Source organism: Lates calcarifer, unplaced genomic scaffold (genome assembly GCF_001640805.2).
Source record: "Lates calcarifer isolate ASB-BC8 unplaced genomic scaffold, TLL_Latcal_v3 _unitig_5449_quiver_691, whole genome shotgun sequence".
NCBI classification, from domain to species: Eukaryota; Metazoa; Chordata; class Actinopteri; family Centropomidae; genus Lates; species Lates calcarifer.
In genome coordinates this window covers 147,413-165,891 of record NW_026117528.1, presented here as the reverse complement: position 1 = coordinate 165,891, position 18,479 = coordinate 147,413, and the positions used below count along the sequence as shown (strand labels likewise).

At 39.6% G+C, this 18,479-nt stretch overlaps 1 protein-coding gene across 1 annotated transcript; it reads left to right on the top strand.

Annotated features, from left to right (window-relative positions):
• The first annotated feature begins 8,305 nt into the window (after nt 1-8,305).
• Nucleotides 8,306-18,016, top strand: LOC108874540 (uncharacterized). Its single transcript, XM_018663050.2, has 4 exons — nt 8,306-8,467; nt 12,274-12,392; nt 12,609-14,637; nt 15,391-18,016. Exons 3-4 carry the CDS (start codon nt 12,891-12,893, stop codon nt 16,605-16,607), a joined length of 2,964 nt encoding a protein of 987 aa, XP_018518566.2. The 5' UTR covers nt 8,306-8,467; nt 12,274-12,392; nt 12,609-12,890; the 3' UTR covers nt 16,608-18,016.
• Nucleotides 18,017-18,479: the final 463 nt, after the last annotated feature.

Genomic DNA, 18,479 nt, shown 5'->3' with positions numbered 1-18,479 from the left:
TCCTGTCTCAGTCTGTTCACACTCTGAACTACATCAGTCCAGCTCTGATCCAACACCTGATTGTTCCTGGTCTCACTGTCACTAACAGATCAAACTGAACAGAGACAGTCAGTCTTTTCTTTACTGCACACACAAAGACAAACTGAATCTTTCCCACAGCTTCCAAACATTCTGCAGTCCTCTGAATAAACTCACTGTCCAAACAACACAAGAAAACTACATGCTCTCATTGTGTTGAGGACATCTGTCCAACACAGTGAACAGCTCAGCTGTTCCTCACACAGAGAAGACAAAGAAAGAAGACAGACAAATGAACCACGTTGCAGCCACGTTGGACAGAGGGAAGACATGTTGTCAGAAAACAGACAGTAACAACACAGCAGCCAAACAAAGACACAACACCCAACAAACACCTGAAGCTGATTAAACAGAGACAGTCATGACACGGCAGCCATGACACCTTCGACAGAGACAGAATATAAAGAAAAATGAGACTTACAGGTTCGTAGATCTACCTGGAAGAAAAAGAAGAGAAAAGTTAGTAAAGTCTGAAGTCTCTGACAGTTTGATCATTTCATCACCCTTAAATTCCCTCTGCTGTTAGAGAGATTATATACAGACTAATGAAGTGGATATTACAGCTCTGTGCTCACACTGACCACTTCAAATGACTTTCATGCTAATGCTATGCTAACTGGTGGCTAACAGCTAGCTTCCAGGTGTGTCTTACCTTCCTGTGTGAGGTTCAAAGTTCCTCCTGAAGTTGGACGAGTTTGTCTCAGAGTCTTTTCTTTTCCAGTTCTGTTCATTAAAAAGAAAAACAACATGAATGTGAGTCTGGTCTCAAACATCAGCTGCTGATCAACAGCAGCAGAGAATTCATTCCTCACTGCTCTGACACAGAGTCTGTTCACGCACATCACACCACGTGCTTTAGGCCACACACACTGCCTGCCTGGCGTCCGCGTGGCGGCCGGCGGCCATGTTAACAGGTGAACGCTGCTCACAGGCCGCGAGTCACAGCGCGCGGGAAACCATCAGGGGATGATCACACTGACGTCAGTAAACCCAAATCAATCAATCAATAACTCATGTCCCTTATCGCAGACAGAGACAGAGCAGAAAGGAGCCGCTGAACCACGTTCACCTGAAGCAGCTGCACGTGCACAGGTGGAACAGACTCAGCCTATTATTACCATCATCACTTTCTCCAGGTGAATCAGAGTCAGAGCTAATGAAGCTAGTGAAGCCAATGAAGCTAACTGGTTACACAGTTTAAAAACACATGCTCAAAGTTCAATGTAACACCAACACGCACTCACACATCTGATGTTAACAAGGCGCCTCACCTGAGAGTTTTCTGAGCGGAGCTGGACCCGGTGTCTTCATTCTTTCCTTCGTTCCATCTGGACTCAGTCTGTTCCACTGCACGATTTTCGACTCGAAGCCGCCTCCACGCGACCAATTAACGCATTTGGCGCCTGACGTCACGCACCTGTCGCGCTGTGATGTGTTCAATGAGAGTTGTAAAAACCAAAATCTTCCTCCTGCTGAAATGTTTGGAGCTTTATTGATCGGTGATTGACTCGTGGAGCTGTTTCCTGCAGGAAACGATGAAACAGCAGGTTCATCGTTTCCTGCAGGAAACAGCTCCACAAGCCAATAATATATATATATATATATATATATATATATTATATGTATTATATGTATATATGTATATGTATATATATATGTATTTATTTCCTCTGTGCTCATGTTCTTTGGTCTTATTTCCATTTTATTTGTCTGGTTTTATTTCTTTAAGTTAAACACTTATAACGTAATATTGCTAAGAGGAGAACCAGAGATGCAGGTTACAATAATCAGAAAACAGGATGAAAACGCAGAGCTGCAGAACTACATTTACTGTAATACCAGTACTTCAGTACACTACCTCAGTACTGTGCTGAGGTAGTGTACCTGCTGTAAGAGCTATACTATGACATTTTTTCCCATTTTTTGATGCCTTACTGCAATGGGTCATTTTTATTTTTACTTTTATTTTGGATTATTCTTACTTACTTATATGATGGACAACACATCTCTGATCATGGACGATGTCTCCCTCAGCCTCAACAATGTCTCTCCAGTCATGGACCATGTGACATCATGAACGAAGTGGTGACACCTGGAGGAAATCAAAGAGAAACATACAAAGGAAAATGATCAACACACTTCTACCTATTCCTCATCAACAGTTTAACCATGAAAACACAGAGAAATCTTCAACAATACAGCTGAACCACAACATTTAACAAACATTAGAGGCTGTTTCAGAAAATCAACAGTTGACTGTCATCACCTCCTGAACAACCAACAACAAATATTTGTGAATTAGTAAAACAATAATTGTGTCTGTCAACTAATCACTGAAGCAGTCGTGTATGTTACTGTGAACTGCACAACAATAATAAACACTATCAGTTAATTTTTGAATGCAGGATTTGTGTTGTTTCTTATTCTTCAGTAAAAAGTCAGAGTATTTCTTCCACCACAGACGCTCACATAGAGAATCATTATCTCAAAGTTCAACCTATTTCTTATTAACACATATTTAACGTGTCTTTGTTTTGTGTTGTTTTCTTGTAATGAATAACTAAATTTATAAAGGTCTTAACAGCATCATTTGTGAAAACTTAAGTTACTATGATCATTATTAACTGTAAAAACATTTTTAAAATCCTCTGACCAACCGTTAAAATAAACACACTTATGAACAACTCACTCCAATATCTTATTTATAGAACTGATATTGTTTTGTATGGTGTAGTCTTGTGTGTCTAGCACATACACACAAATAAGAGTTTCTGATTATGTACAATCAAATTGAAGTTAAGACATATTTCAATCCCATTTTGACTGATCCTTAACAATAACAATTACATTTTTGACATTTTTGATGTCTTACTATAACAGGATATTTTTGCTTCTTTTTTGGATTACTATTACTTCTGCATTGCTTTTATATTACTGATTACTTTTAGTGTTACCTCTGGTATTAGATTACTTTTACCATTACATATTACTTTTGTCATTAGGGTTCAAGCACGAAAGCATGCAAAGGCCTTATTGGAATTGCACCAAATGTTGTTATTGATTTCAAAGGTCAGTATACTGTTCAATAGCTTGAGTTGTCATCAAAGGGCATGGCCGTGGCGGCATCTCAAATTTGCTGTTGCTAATGTTGACATCCAGGTGTAAAGCAGACGGATACAGACACAATATAATATGAAATGACCACAAGCAAACACAAAGCGATGACAACAACATGATAGACTGCTATCAACCAAATTAAAATGACCGGGATGGGACACAAAATTACAAAGAGATGCAAAATGTTGGTAAAGTGACTGTAGACAAATACAACAGGGACTCAGACACTGCACAACTAAGTTCTTTGTTAAAAGGAGTGAGACATTTGTTTAAAACCTCTAATATGCAGAAACATTCAGCCACACTCTAAAACTGAACTGACACAACATGAAGGGTGAAGTGTTGGTTCAGGTTCATTTAGAAAGCCTTATTTAAAAACTGGACCACAAACAACCAGACCACAGATCCTTCCTGCTGCAGCTTTGCATCTGATTATGGTGTTTGGATGAACACAGAAACATCTTGTTGTTTGTTTAGCCAGTGAAACACTTCACTATGCAGCTCAACTTATTCAAACGTGATCCTTCCACACGGAGATATGAGATGACAGAGTCATTCGATATCTTTACTCTTAACACTCAGTCACCCCAGGGTTTATATTTAAATTTTAACCTCAAACCTTTTTGGAAGTTCGAATTTAAATATTGTCTCTTAACACGAGCTGATGAACTCTACTCTCCTAACTGACTGACTCTCCCAGTAGATTATATATTTGCTGATGAAACTCTTTTCCTGAAAAATGATCCTCCCTCATGGGAATTTACAGTCATATTTCTTCCATGTACTTTTTCACAGAGCATTTTCCCATGTTCTTTATTCCTCTCTTTAGATGATGTGTTGTGTTGTAACTTGCTTACTTCTAGGAATGTGTTTCTATTTTTCTGAGAGGCCTCGACAGTGTTGTTTCACCATATTTATTCTGTTTAGATTGGATGAGTCTGCACTGTCTGAAACAACTGTGATATATTAATATCTCTCTGTGTAGATAGTTGTCTTTTGTACTGGTCTATTCAGTAGTTTTTCCCATGTGACCTGTAATCTACATTTGTCACTCATTTCTCAGCTGTGGTCTTTCATATTGTTTCTATTGTTCCTCCCTCCTCACATCATCCTATCAGGGAGAATTAGAGTATATACCCTGTACCAATTGGCCCAGCCTGTTGGTAGACTGGCTCTCAGTCATGTAATGACTGTGTTTATGTCTATAAACAGTACAGTAAAGCATAGAGCCTCAGGCACAGGCAGTGAACTGATTTCTATGTGAAGGTCTTTGGACCAACTTTCTGTAAAATCCATGGCTGGCCTGTATGCTACCTTTCCTCAGTGCCACTCTGCTCTGTGTAACACATACTGCTGTTAGCTTAGAAATGGACAATGAGGTCAAACTGACACCTTGTAGTTCTTCTTCTTCTCCTGAGAAGCTGACATGTTCAACACAGTCAGCTTCTCAGGAGAAGAAGCTCATATGAACTCATATGAACACTTAGTGGTGGAAATGTAATGGTTTGACGTTACGTTGCTGCCTCAGAGACTGGGCAGTTTACAGTCATTGATTCAACCATGAATTCTGTGTATTTTCATATTAACCCTCGCTTCATACAGCCTGTCTGCCGGCACAATGTTCTCACTTCAAATATGGATTTCTTTCAGATTTGAACTGAACAGAACAATTAATAAAAACTAGAAAATGCATTTCCTGTGGAAAATGCGTGTGAATGCTGAGAGCTGAATGGATTGTTGAAGCAATACTTAAAATGACTGAAATTATGGGTGAAATGCAAAAGAAAAAGTTGAAATGCTGAAATTGTTGAAATGCAGAAGAAAAATTTAAAATTTTAAAGGCAAAAGTAATTGTTGAAGTTTAAAATGGATGAAATTAGCAGAGAGAAAGGGGAGATGTAGAAACTGAAAGTTAAAACCAATAGTTGAAGCATTTGTTTGAATAGCAAGGTTGCCAACAAAGTTGAACATTTTAAAAAGCATAAAGAGTTGAAGAAAGTTGAATTAGCATAAATGTAAAAAGGTTAATAGTTAAAAGCTTTTGATAGTTGAATGGTTTCTGTAGCAGAAAGAATGCAGGTGTAGTTATGACCCAAACAGGGGTGGAAACAGAAAGGAAAAACAACTAAATGCAGGATCAAAAGTTGGAAGTCAAAATGTAAAAGAGGTAGAAACAGTTGAAAGGTAAAATCAGCTGCTGAGGATTTGACTCAAACTGTTAAAATGGAGAGAAAGAGGTATGAAGTCTTAAACACTGCTTAAAGATAATTCACCCATCAGTGATCTCTGTGTAAAAGGAATCCACCAGAATGGCCCATGTGTTAATATATAGATGATAGTTGTGTGTGTGTGTCTGTCTGTTTGTGTTGTGTTCAATTGTCCTCCTCTAATATCAAGGTCTCTGCTGCTCCTGAACTGCTGTCATTCAAAGACTGTACAAGATATCAAAAAGTTGAATTCAAGTTGAATAGCTGAACTTATTGGAACTAAAGTTCAAAGACGCTGAAGTTTTCAAGGATTTGAACATTCCGTCCATTCATTTGAATGGGAAAAAATTTGCACAAAAAGTTGAATATTTTAAAAAGTATAAATAGTATAAAAAAGTTGAATGTAAGCAATAATGTCCTGAATGAGCTGAACATTTTGGTAGTTGAATGGTTTTTCTAGCACAAAGTATGTGGAAGTAGTTAGATGCCAAAAAACTTACAGAAGAATAAGACGATTTGAAGAACAATAGTGTGAATGCTCTCAGCTAATAATGCAAAGACAAAAACATGGTTTTAAAGCAATATGAGGGGAGAACATGAGGAATCAGGACACATGAAGAAACCTTAAAAATGTGAGTAATGACTTATCCTTCATCTTATTATCCAGTAGAAAAATCTACACAAGATCACTTCAATATGGAGAGAACAGCACATTGATCAGCTTTATTTTATACTGCTCTGAGAGAGGATTCATTACAGTGTAAGTTTATATTATATTGATTTCAGCAGCCATTAGCAGCAGTAGGAGGATGTAGAAACCGATTTGACCACAAGAGGGCGATATCTTCACCTACTGCTCAGAGACCTGACAGGCTGAGGTTTCTCTCTTCATTGCTTTAATGCAGGTCTGAGAACAAGCCTCATAAATTAAAACTCTTCATAAACATCAAACACAAACCTCCAGTTTCTGTACAGTCCTCAAAAAAAACAAAAAAAAAAAAACAAACAAAACCCACCAATCAGTTGAAATTAAACTGGACCTTGTCATTCTGGACTCAGTGGTTTGTCTTCACGGTTCATCCAGTTTCTGCTTTAGGTCAGATCCTGCCCCTCCCTCCTGCTCTGCAGTAACACTCTCTCCACCTTTTCCCCTCACCTGATTCCCCACACCCAGCTCTCTGTCAGACTCTGCCCTCCCAGCTGTAACTCTGACTTTCCATGTTAGCTGTCCCCGTCTCTTTCTGACCTCCTGTCTGCTTGAGGACGATGCCTTTCAGGGCCTCCTTTGTCCTGTTACCTGGTGTGTTTACCTGCCTGTTGCTGACTTCATCCCTCACCTGTCTCCTCTTACCTGCCACCCTCTGCATCTCTGAGAGTAAAGCTGAGCTGTTTCAGCTGTCACACAGTGTCTGGATATAGTGACAGTACAGACTGATTGCTGTGCACTAACATATAATGTGAAGTATGAATTCATGTGTTTCTGACACAGTCTTTATTCTGAGCTTCATTAACATCATTTTTACTGGTTTAACATTGTGTTTTCAGTTTGTGCCTCATGTTTCAGCTGAACTCAGTCACAGAAGTCTCCATCAGTTTCTCTGAAACATAATAAACCAGTGATGTTTAAAAAAAACCCAGAAGGCTCTTTAAAAACACTTCCTGCTGTTCTGGAGGTATGTTCAGATCAGAACATTACAGTATATATATACTGTACTTGATAATACTGCCACAGTACCAACATGTCACCACCTTGTTCTACACACATTGCTGATTAAGGCTGTGGATAAATTGCATCAACCAGCTGTGAACATGCTCAGCAACATTGTCTGTTGCTTTAGGATTTTGTTTCAGAAACGGGATGAATCATTAACGTGAGAGAAGCTGCAGGTCTCTGGAGACAGAGACGGAGAGTGGAGTCAGAGAACAAGGTCAAAGATGATCAGTCCAGGTTCAGGGTCTTTATTACAGGAAGGTTAACAACAGACATGTTTGTGAAGTTCAGTCTATTCCAGATAATGAGATGAAATCAACAGCCATTAACATACAGACTGACAGTTTCTCCAGATGTTAAAGTTACAGTTTGAGTCACAGACTTTAATATTATCACCATGCAGTGACTCCAAACACAGAAACAATGAACACACCATCTTTGAACTAAAACATCATTTCATCCAGTTTTTAATGGGTAAAAACAAGCTTTCTTAAACAGTGTTGAGCTTCTGCCAGAGATGAGTCTGTGGTGAGTGAGCAGCTGATCTGGAATCAGACTCTCTAACCTCTGTATTGACTGTTGGAGCCTGGAGCTGAGACCAGTCTGCAGCATGTGGAGGTGAGAAAAGAGGCTGAATAAAATGTATTTGTAGGTATTTAACTTATTGTTGTGTCTACTGTGGTAGACTGCTTTACATTTACACATTCAGTTTTAATTAATGAATAATAATACATTGATTAATAATGAGGAAAAGCCTGTTTCCACACACACTTATACAATCTGTCATACCTCTGGACGTGTAAAGTTATGGCTACTTCACACTGCATCTGTAAGATAATGTCTTTTCAGTAGCTGTTCACAGTCGTGGACACTGAAGGCCTTTGACAGACAAACTGCTGCCACTGATCTGTGTCTGCAGAATCTAAGAAAACAGTTCACCCTCAGTGCTTTGAGGTCAGGTACGTTATATACAAATGCACAAGTGTGGTGATCTGATCACACCATTTCTGAGAAGTCAGTCTGATTCTCCTCTGCAACACAGGAACTCCTCCTCTGATAAACAGAGAGGAGATGAGGAAGCTCCACCTCTTCATTGCAAACTGAGTAGCAGAGGAAAACACTGGTCTCCCAGTGGACTACTAGTCTACACAAGAGGTGGAGTTCCCTGGTCTGGGGGGACATAAGCTCCACCTCTTCTGTCCACTTTCACTTTAGCTGACAGAGGAGAATCAGGCTGACCTCCCAGAAATGCTGTGACCAGAATATCACACTGCTGAGATTATATACTGTCACACGGGATATAAAATCTTAAACCTGCAGAGCAGCCTCGACTGAACACACACACCTTCTCACTGTGAGTATACTGTTCTGTTGTTTTTATCTAATTATTTAAATCTTCTTCAGCCAAAATTGACCTGGAATGTACCCAATGTTGCAGCAAGCCTACAATAACCTGTAAAATATGCCTGTTTAACCAAAATTACCCAGAATGCAAAACAATCTATGGTGATAGAAAACCAAGAAAACAAACACCTATAGTAACATATAATTAAACCACAGGGTTCGGAAAGTTGATTTATGTTCATATAAAGATCAGTGGTAGATTATTGCAGATACAGTATCAGTGCATATCAAATCAAATTACTAATCTTTGAGGAGTGGAATTCAAAAACAACATCAATAAAAAATACAGTATTTAATGCAGTTACTTTTAAAGTTTATTACATTACATGACTGAAAAATGAAGGACACATGACTGATTTAACCCCATTATAATTATAATTTTTTTTTTAATAATTCTTTTTTTTTTTTTTTTTACTTTAATGATTCTAATGCAGGATTTTTATAATGTGCTATTTCTATTTTTACCAAAGTAAAACAAATCAGAAAACTTCTCCCACCACTGCCATTTATTCTGAATGATTGGTAACACTTTCTGGGAAGGTTGTGTCTCTGAGACATTATAAGACATAAGACACAAGATATTACAACACATGTATAAAGGTAAACCTCTTAGTAAATGTTTCTTATCATGCACAACAGCTTAAAACATGATTTATAAAGTATTATAAGTGGTGGATATACTGTTTTATACCTCCAGTATTCATAATGCTTCATACCTCCATGCCAAATGACAACAGTATTTGAAAGAAGAATCTGTCCCGAGTTACACTTTATAACCATCATAACTTTATCCAGTGTTTTAAGAGACGTGGAGAACTGCACTAACGTGTGCTAACAGATCAGAATTTCTGTATTTCTGAAATGGAATAATGTCTATATCCCTGAGTGATTCTCGCTTCTTAGTTTCAGTTGTAAATTATTATTTTCTCTTATGCTCTGGTGGCTTTTTATTTCTTTGTTTTCTTTTGGTATTACCCTTCCCTTGTGTGTGTTTTTTTTTTTTTTTGATACTTCCTGTTTTATTTTCTAGTTACCTTTATTGGTTTGTCTCTAGTGTTTTTACTTGTCTTTTCTCCTGTGTATATATAATCCTGCCTCTCTGCTGTTCAGTGTAGAGTCTTGTATTGTTTGTGCTTGTTCACCTGTGTTGTGTGATGATCTCTTGTTACTCTGTGTTTTCCTACCACCCAGTGTAGTGGACCGGTTGCATTTGGATCCTTGAGTTTTGGGTTTTTCTTTGCACTTGGACTTCATCTACCTAAAGACTGTAAAAGACCTCCTTTTGTTATTAAAGCCACCCCTTACTGACACTCACCCTAGCCCCTAAATGCAACTAAATTTTAATTAACAGACAGATACCATCACACCAAACACAGAGGCTAATGGTACGAGACTGAGGTAGTGTTAGGTAATTACCCAGGATAGGTATGAACATTCAACAGAGAGTGAAGTAAGGTGTTGCTGTGAGTGAGTATTTAGGCTCATCCAACCTACACTGGGTGAATAAATAGAAACTAACAGAGTCTCTTTAGAAACCAGAATCAGTGCAGTCCCAGTTTAAGGTTGTTATCCACTGGTGAGGAAAGTTTGAAAAGGGTTTATTTACAAGTGAAGGTTAGTTAATTTGGAAAAGTGTCTGGGCTGAAAACATAAAACTTTAGTAACATGCTACTGTAGATAAAAACAATACAAAAACATTGAGTGTCTGTATTCCTAAGCAAACATTGTATTCTACGTACACTACAGGCCAAAAGTTTGAAAGCAAGATCAAATTTCAGCAAAAAAACATCATAGTTTCATTGGTATACATTGCAACAAAATACACATGATTATTATTTAAAGAGTCACTTATCAGAATACATTTTTACTATAATTATCAGGTATTTGGGTTTTTCTTGCTTAGACTTTTTTTTTTTCAAAGTAACCTCCTCTGGCTTTAACAACAACCTGGCATATACGAGGCATTCGTCCTACAAGCTTTTTAAGGTAAAAAGTAAAATTCCAAACTTTCTTAAGTCCATCAGTGAGAGACTGCTGAGTCATGGGACGCACTTTTCTGACTGATCGATCCAATTCGTCCCACACCAGCTCAATTGGACAGAGGTCTGGGGACTGAGGGGGCAAACCATCTTTCAAACAACACCTTCCTTTTCTTTTTTGTCTTGCAACCCAGACAGAGCTTGCTGCAAAACAAACTTTTGACCCACAAGTCTTAGTCCAGATGGAACTGCATGATGCTGGAGGATGGAGTGGTACTGTTCCTTCTTCTTCCTTTACTTCAAACAAATCTCCTACCCTATCACCTACAAAACATCCCCATGACATGGCACTACCACCTCCATGCTCTATCTATTGTTGGTTTTACACATGGTGACGTTCACCGGTTTATCTGCGGACATAGACTCTATGATTTGAACCAAATAGTTTTCAAATGTTTTTAGTCATCATAGGTCCAATTTTTCTGTGCTTTTGCCCACTCATGTCTCTTTTTCTTGTTCTGTGGATGAAGTAGTGTTTTTTTGCAAATACAAAACCCTTCAGACCAGCCTTTCTCAAACGTCTTTTCACAGTTGTCAGAGATATGGGTTTTGACCTGGTCATGTTCATTTCTTCCCTTATTTGTGGTGCTGTTTTTTGCTGATCTCTCTTACTGGTGACAATGATATGTTTATCTTCTGTTTTGTAGTAACCATCTTTCTTCCAGACCTTTTTCTATCATCATAACTTTCTTCTAGTCTCTTCGGGATGTAGTGAACTCCGTTTTTGGACACCATTAGGCGTTTTGCAATTTCTCTCTCAGCGTATCCCTATTTCTTCAATGTACAAAATCTGTGCTCTTGTTTCTTTACTCGGCTGTTGCTTTCTAGCCATTTCTGTCAGAGATATGAAGACAGTTGAGATTTATTGGGATTTTTGTGTGCTAACTCTCAAAAGCCAAAGAGCTAAAGTGAATAATGCAAACTGTCAATTGTTTTTTACTTTTGCACTGAAGTTGTGACTCTGAAAGTCTGATCATGCAGTAATTACATTCCAAAAGCCATAGAACTCATACTGGTTTTAAAGAAAGGCATTCTGAACAGAAACTTGCTTCTAAATGTTTGGACTTTAGTGTATTCATAAAAATTGCTGTCTTGTGCTGTAACAGTCATCATGTCTTCTAGCATTGCTGTTAGCTTATACAAAACTAAATCAAACATAATCTTTACCCAGATAATCACTAATATATGTTTTTAACCTGTCTAATATCAAGTAAATCAATTTACATCATTGCCTCTGTAATGGATTACTTTGGAAGCAAAAGGATTACTCTCAGAACATACACAACATGTCTATCAAGTAGAACTAAACAGGATTTCCCTAACCCATGACATAAACATATTATGCTCACCACTTACAAATCTTTATAAATCCTGTTTAAGGTTATTGTGCATAATAATAAACATTTTAGAGTTTACTTTTATGATGTAATGTCTTATGAATAAACAATGTCTCAGAATATAAGAGCAAATGCATTTTTAAAAAAGTCCTATGTGTTTTTCTGATTTATGAGAATTGCTGCTGCAACACTACAATTTCCCGTTGGGGATCAATAAAGTCCTCTATCCATCTAAAGCTCAGTACGACTATAATGAGAGGCTTTGTATTGCACCAAATTAATTTAATTCATGTCTAATAAAGAACACGACCACTTTGAGAGCTATTTTTCATTAGATACAGGTAGTGATAATTAAGCGAACTGTGTGTTTTGTTTTCCAGCTGAACTTTATCGACACCATGGCCTCATGTGGTGAAGATACCATAGAGACTGCAGCTGTGGGAAGACCGTTCCAGCTCGGCATGCTGTATGACTGCCGGAAAGGATGCTCTCATTCCAGGTCAGACCTCATGGATGTGTTGAATATCTCACTTCCTCTTATTGTGAATAAAAGAGTAAACAAACCAATACACAGTTTAAAAAGTATTGTGACACATACTTCAGAAGCTGCAATAGATATAATCTGGAAAACAGAATGTTAACTGCTCAGTGTTACACATTTAACTGTGGCATTTCAAGTCTTTGACTTTTCTCTGTATCATTAATTGGTCAACAGGTGTAACCTTATGGGATCTAAAGGAGCTACAAAAGAATACAAGTGTGCAACAACAAAATAATACTGAGTTTAATGTCACAGCATCAGATTCGATTGAGGAGAAGTCCAATTTGTTAAAGATCTCTGGCTCTCTTAAACTGAGTCTGTTGGGAGGACTGGTGAACGTGAGAGGATCAGCAAAATATTTCCAAGACACAAAGAAATCTCAGAAACAAGCTCGAGTGACTCTTCAGTACAACGCAACAACAAAGTTTGAAACACTGACAATGTCTCACCTGGCTCATGGACAGGTATCTCATCCTAATGTGTTTGAAGACGACACTGCCACTCACGTGGTCACAGCCATCCTGTATGGAGCTGGAGCTTACTTTGTGTTTGACAGAGAATCATCACTTAGAGGACGAGACAAAACAAGTGGAGGGAGAAGCTAACCTCACCTTCAACAAGCTGAAATTCCTCACAGTAGATGCTGAGGCTTCATTCAACATGGATGACAAAGAGAGAGCAGCAGTAAAAAATTTTAGCTGCACGTTTCACGGAGACTTCAAGCTACCCTCCAACTCAACGTCCTTCACTGATGCTGTGAAAGTTTACAGGACCCTTCCTGACCTGCTGGGACAGGATGGAGAACATGCTGTTCCTCTCAGGGTGTGGCTATACCCTCTGGTGAAGCTGGATTCAAGAGCGGCAAGACTCCAAAGAGACATCAGCCGTGCTCTCATCACGTGCTCATCAGAAACTATAGAGAGTTTAAACAGGACAGAGATGAGATGCAGCGACCTCCTGAAAGACACCGCAGCAACAACATTTCCTGCCATGGAGAAGAAGGTTCAGGATTTGATGCAGATGTGTCGCCAGTACAAGCTTGACTTCATGCAGAAGATCGGGTCAGTGCTTCCTTCAATCCGAGGGGGTGGGAAAGAGGAGAGTGTCCTTGAGGAAATCCTTAAGGCTCATGAGAGGTCACCATTCAACAACAAAGACCTGGATCAGTGGCTAAAAACCAAAGGGAAGGAATCAGATACTCTGAAATCCTTCCTTAAACAGCTGGACAAACTAGGTGTGAAAATGGAAGACCATCTGGATGACCTGTTGTCTGATTTAGATGTCAGAAATGTTGTGTGCTTTTCATTTACCTCTGTAGACCAGCCTGATGCTTTCCTGGTCAAACTGTCCAATCATCTCAGACCAGCAGGAATGGTGGACTCTGCTGGATCCTCTGATCTACAGGACACGAACACAGACTGGCTCTCCAGTGATACTCGACAGACAATGAGGAAACAACTGAAACTGTTTGGAGAACTGAAGAAGTCCAGCAACAGTGATGACACCAAATTCATAGTTACATCAAAATATGCTGAGAGTCATCCTGGAGCGTGTATTTTCATATATGAAGACGGGTGTGATGATGCAGTCTGCTTTGTTTCTCCATCAAAACCTGCTACTCCATCCACCACTGCATCATATGACAGCTTCACAGTTACAGTATCTGAACCAGACTCTGTCACTGTAGAGTACACAGTAGACTACAGACAGAAACAGCAGCAGGACACTGAATGGACATCTCACCCAGTGAAGAAGAACCAAGAGACAGTAACTCTGTCAGGACTAAAGCCAGACACTGAGTATGAGATCAGAGCCACAGCTGTGGGTAAACTCAGCTATGCTGTCAGCAGTGATGTCTGCAGGGCTGTAACCCTCACAGCAGTTGGTCCACCCACTCAGGTAAAATACACTGAAGTGAAAGCAAACTCCATCACTCTGACATGGAGCAACCCGTCTGTCCAACGCTGTGAATCTGTAAAACAGTTTATCATTGAGTTCAGAGAGGAGAACAGCAGTCAGTGGCAGAGTAAAGAGACCAGAGAGGAGGTCTACACATTCACTCTGAACAGCCTTAAACAGGATACAGTCTACTCCATCAGGATGTGCACAGATGGAGGTGTTGGAGTAAGTCAGCCTGGTGAAGAACTCAATGTTAAAACTAAGAAAGAACCACTGGATGCAAAGAAGTCCACACTCATCCAAGGTAATCCACCAGTCTACCTACTTAAACTGAAACCAGCAGGAGTTATTAATCACAGAGTTGTAAGGTTTCATATTTGGTGAGATGCTGAGATACTTCCATAGGCATGACTATGCATGACATGGTCTGCATAAAGGGAAACTAGTCCCCTCACCCTGAGGATCCAGGTTCAAGTAAGTGATTTGTCATGAAGTATGGTGGACCTCCCACAGTCACAGTGTCCACTGGTCAGAAATGATATCAGTAAAGGATTTTCTCTTGTGCTCTCACAAAACCATAAGTTGACAGCTGCAGTACTCGATGCTGTGCCATAATGTCCCTGACATCTGTTACAATGACAACATACATCACAGTGGATGAGTAGCAGTGCCACAGGTAATCACAGCTGTGGGGATATCTTTTAAAAAACTCCATCAACTAATTGAGTTTTATGATTGAAATTAATGATGAACAGTCTCCCCCCTCATATTTTATATACTGTTTCAAATATCAAACCTATTAAAAATCAATATGAGTTGGGGCGCCTCCATAGTTAAATGGTTAGGGTGCGAACCACATGGACCTCAGTGCTCAGAGCAGCTGGTCCCTGGTTTGACTCCTGATCCAACCGGACCTTACTGCATGTCATTCCCCTGCTCTCTCTCATTGTCTTATCCAATAAGAACTTTAAATAAAATAAATAAATATGAGTTAACCTCATTACAAGCAGATTAACAGAAAATAGATGACATCCTCTGTTTTTCTTTTTCAACACAGAGATGCAGAAAACCACCAAGATGCTGATGAAGCCCAATGCAAACTGGGAGGAGTACCTGACTCCTGCTCCCCTCTCTATCGCCATCATAGGGGAACTCGTCTTCATCTCCCACTGTGATGACTTCTCCATCAACAAGAACCCCCCAAAAGGTGGCTACAAGTTCATAAAGTTCCCAGACTCCTTCAGGGCTTGTCTTATGCAGGTCTATGACTCGTTGTCACACGCATTCAACAAGGCACACAAGAACATGGATCAGATCTGCATTCACATGAGCACAGTTCCTGATTACATGAAGGCTGCAGTCAACATTCTGTTCAATGGCACTGATGAAGTTATTGAAACTCCTCTGCCAAATCAACTGGAAAACATTCACACCATTCCAGACGAGTGCGTGACATTAGCAGACAGTGTTGAAAAGAAGTATGCTGATGTTATCAATTTAATCCAGGACCTGTTGGAGGCCTGTGCCACTGCTGAACACTTTTATGGAGAAGAACTGGAAAAGGTTCAGATGAAACTGGAGGAAACCAAACTGAAGGAGCAGAGTGCAAGACAGCTGAGTGAACAATCCAAGAAAGCACAACAGTCATATGAGAAGTGTGTGGAGAAGAATCAGAAGGAGCTGACTGATGTTCTGTTCTGCCAAATCAAAATGCTGGTCAAAGGTGTCCATTCCATGGGCAGAGTCAAAGAGCAGTGGGAGAAGATGGTGCTGTTCTTCCATATGGTCTCCAACATTGTCAAAATCAGCCTCAACAAGACAATGCACAATTTTATCAAGGCAGCTGATGACATAAAGGTGCTTTCTTACAATGAGAAGCTCTTTGTAAAAGACCTCCTGTACAAACAGGCCTTTGAAGCCTCCAACATTGTCAGCCTGTTCCACATGATCTCAGAGACCTACACTCAAGTGTCCAATAAGTACCTGATGGACAGAGTGAGCAGCCTGGGTAAGCTCATGGCCATGGATAAGGAGAGACCAGAGTTCCTTCATGAGCGTCTGAAGCTGCAGGAGTCCTGTCAGGAAGCTCAGAGAGGGATTCTGCAGCTGGTCCTGGAGAACAAGAAAAAATTTGAGATGAAGACCGATGCCAGGATGAAGAAAATAGAGGGTGACCTGAAGGCCATTCTGCCAGCTGCTGAACCTGAGGAGACGGAGAGAATCAAAGAGATCGTTCAGGCCGGCTTCAGTAAAGAAGAAGAGGATTACTACTGATTCAGGTTCATTGTTTACTGCAGGAATCTAGATAACCATGGTATATCACAGTATGATACAGAAGCTTCATATGCAGGTGTTAGCAAGTCCTCTCATAACCAGAGTGAGTTGTCACTGGTGTTGGGTCAAGTTTTTTTTCCACTTTGTTGTTTCCTTGAGTTTTATAGTGATCAGTGTTTAGACAGTGTAAACCTGAGTATAAACCAGAGAAATCCTGTCTGTGTTCATATAACTAACCTAACCCTAACCCTCTGCAGAGATAAATCTAATGTGTGTGTCATGGTTAATCACACAACATTACTTCTGCACAGTGAAACCATTCAGACTCTGATTATGGTCTGCACTTATTGTTACTCCACCCATGGCAGAAGTAGGGCGTTGTTTTCATATGTAGTTGGAAATGCTCTGCCAGTTGTTGAGAGAGAGCAAAGGTGAAGTGTTTCATTCTACCTGAAGTCCAACAATAAGACGTCTACAGGGAGAGGAAGAGGAGGAGGAAGAGAGAGAGAGCGACAGCTTTACCTCACCAGCTGAAAAGACATTGTACAGCTGATGTTTAACTGGGACATAAACTGTGTGTGTTCAACACCTGTTGTTGGAAGTTTCCTCAGTCTGTGCCCAGTTATAACAGGTATAACAACAGGTGTCTGTGTACGTTGGAAGAAAACAGGATTTCTGCTGAGTGTGTGACGACCTTATTTAGACGACGGCTGCATGAACGTCAGATCAATGTTCCATGTAACCAATTCAATCTCTGCTCCTGACATGATATGAAAGGCCTTTGAGTACTGATCCTATGAAATGTCTTTCATTTGAAATAAATACCATTTACAGATTGTTTGGAGTAAGAAGATGTGAGACCCTCCTCAGCTTTATCTCAACAAAAAAGAGGCTCAGACTTTGTCAGGTGTTGAAATCATTTTGACTGTTTCTTTGTTTTCCAGGTGCAGACCTGCACCACAGCTGTAAAACATCAGGTTTTCTCTGTCACAGACTGGCTGCACATCTTTAGCACTCACTTATTTTAGAGAAGAATCATTTATTTTAATTCGTCCTTTCTGTTCAACAAAGTCATTTCTCCTTGAAATGGAAATGTAATAGTTTTTGGTTTTCTTCTCATTTTCAAAAGTATTTAACCTTTACTTTAGCTGCATGTAATCTGTTACATTTCAGTCACCCTTGACTCTGGATACTTTTGAAGACTTTGGACTCCACACCTCACAGCAGTGCGTTGTTCTGTTAATAAAAAGTATGAGTCTATTCTCAGGCCTGTGATGTTCCCTGTCTTAGAACCATGTCAGTTTCTGGTGAAACACTGATCTGCTGCCACACACATCATCAGGAGCAGGTATCCAAGTACTGGATCATGAATGACATGTAAATAAACATCATTATGAATCACTCACAAATCTGTTCAAATCACGATTAATTAACTCACTCTGCCTTCATCTGTAAATGAATGACTGTGTGAAGTTTCTCCTTCAGTTCATTCACTTCCTGCAGCCTCTGATTTAACAAGTGCAGTTACACACAATCATCCACTGTGTAACAGCACTGACTCAGGAATTTAATGAGTCAAACAGAGTAGAACCATTAAAGGAGAACTCTAGTGTTGGTGAACCTGGGCCTTATATTCTCAGAGACAGAGCCTCTATTTCAACCAGAAACATCACTATCAGTACCAGACTCCACTGACAAAAACAAGGATTTAACCAGGAGCTGCTAGAGTACCACTGCCTCCACCTGCTGGTGGATTTGTGTTATTACATTTCTAAGAGTCTGAGCCTGTCTGTGGTAAAAACAGGAACTTCAGTGGACTTACTGTACTGTAACAGCTGGATTACACTGCAGCAGCTGTTACACCATCAACAT

What these genes read in the sequence shown, in the direction of transcription:
- LOC108874540 (XM_018663050.2), top strand. Translation starts at nt 12,891, where the DNA reads ATGGACAGGTATCTCATCCTAATGTGTTTGAAGACGACACTGCCACTC. An exon ending in GAAGTCCACACTCATCCAAG is followed by an intron (nt 14,638 to 15,390) that starts GTAATCCACCAG and finishes TTTTCAACACAG; the next exon opens with AGATGCAGAAAACCACCAAG.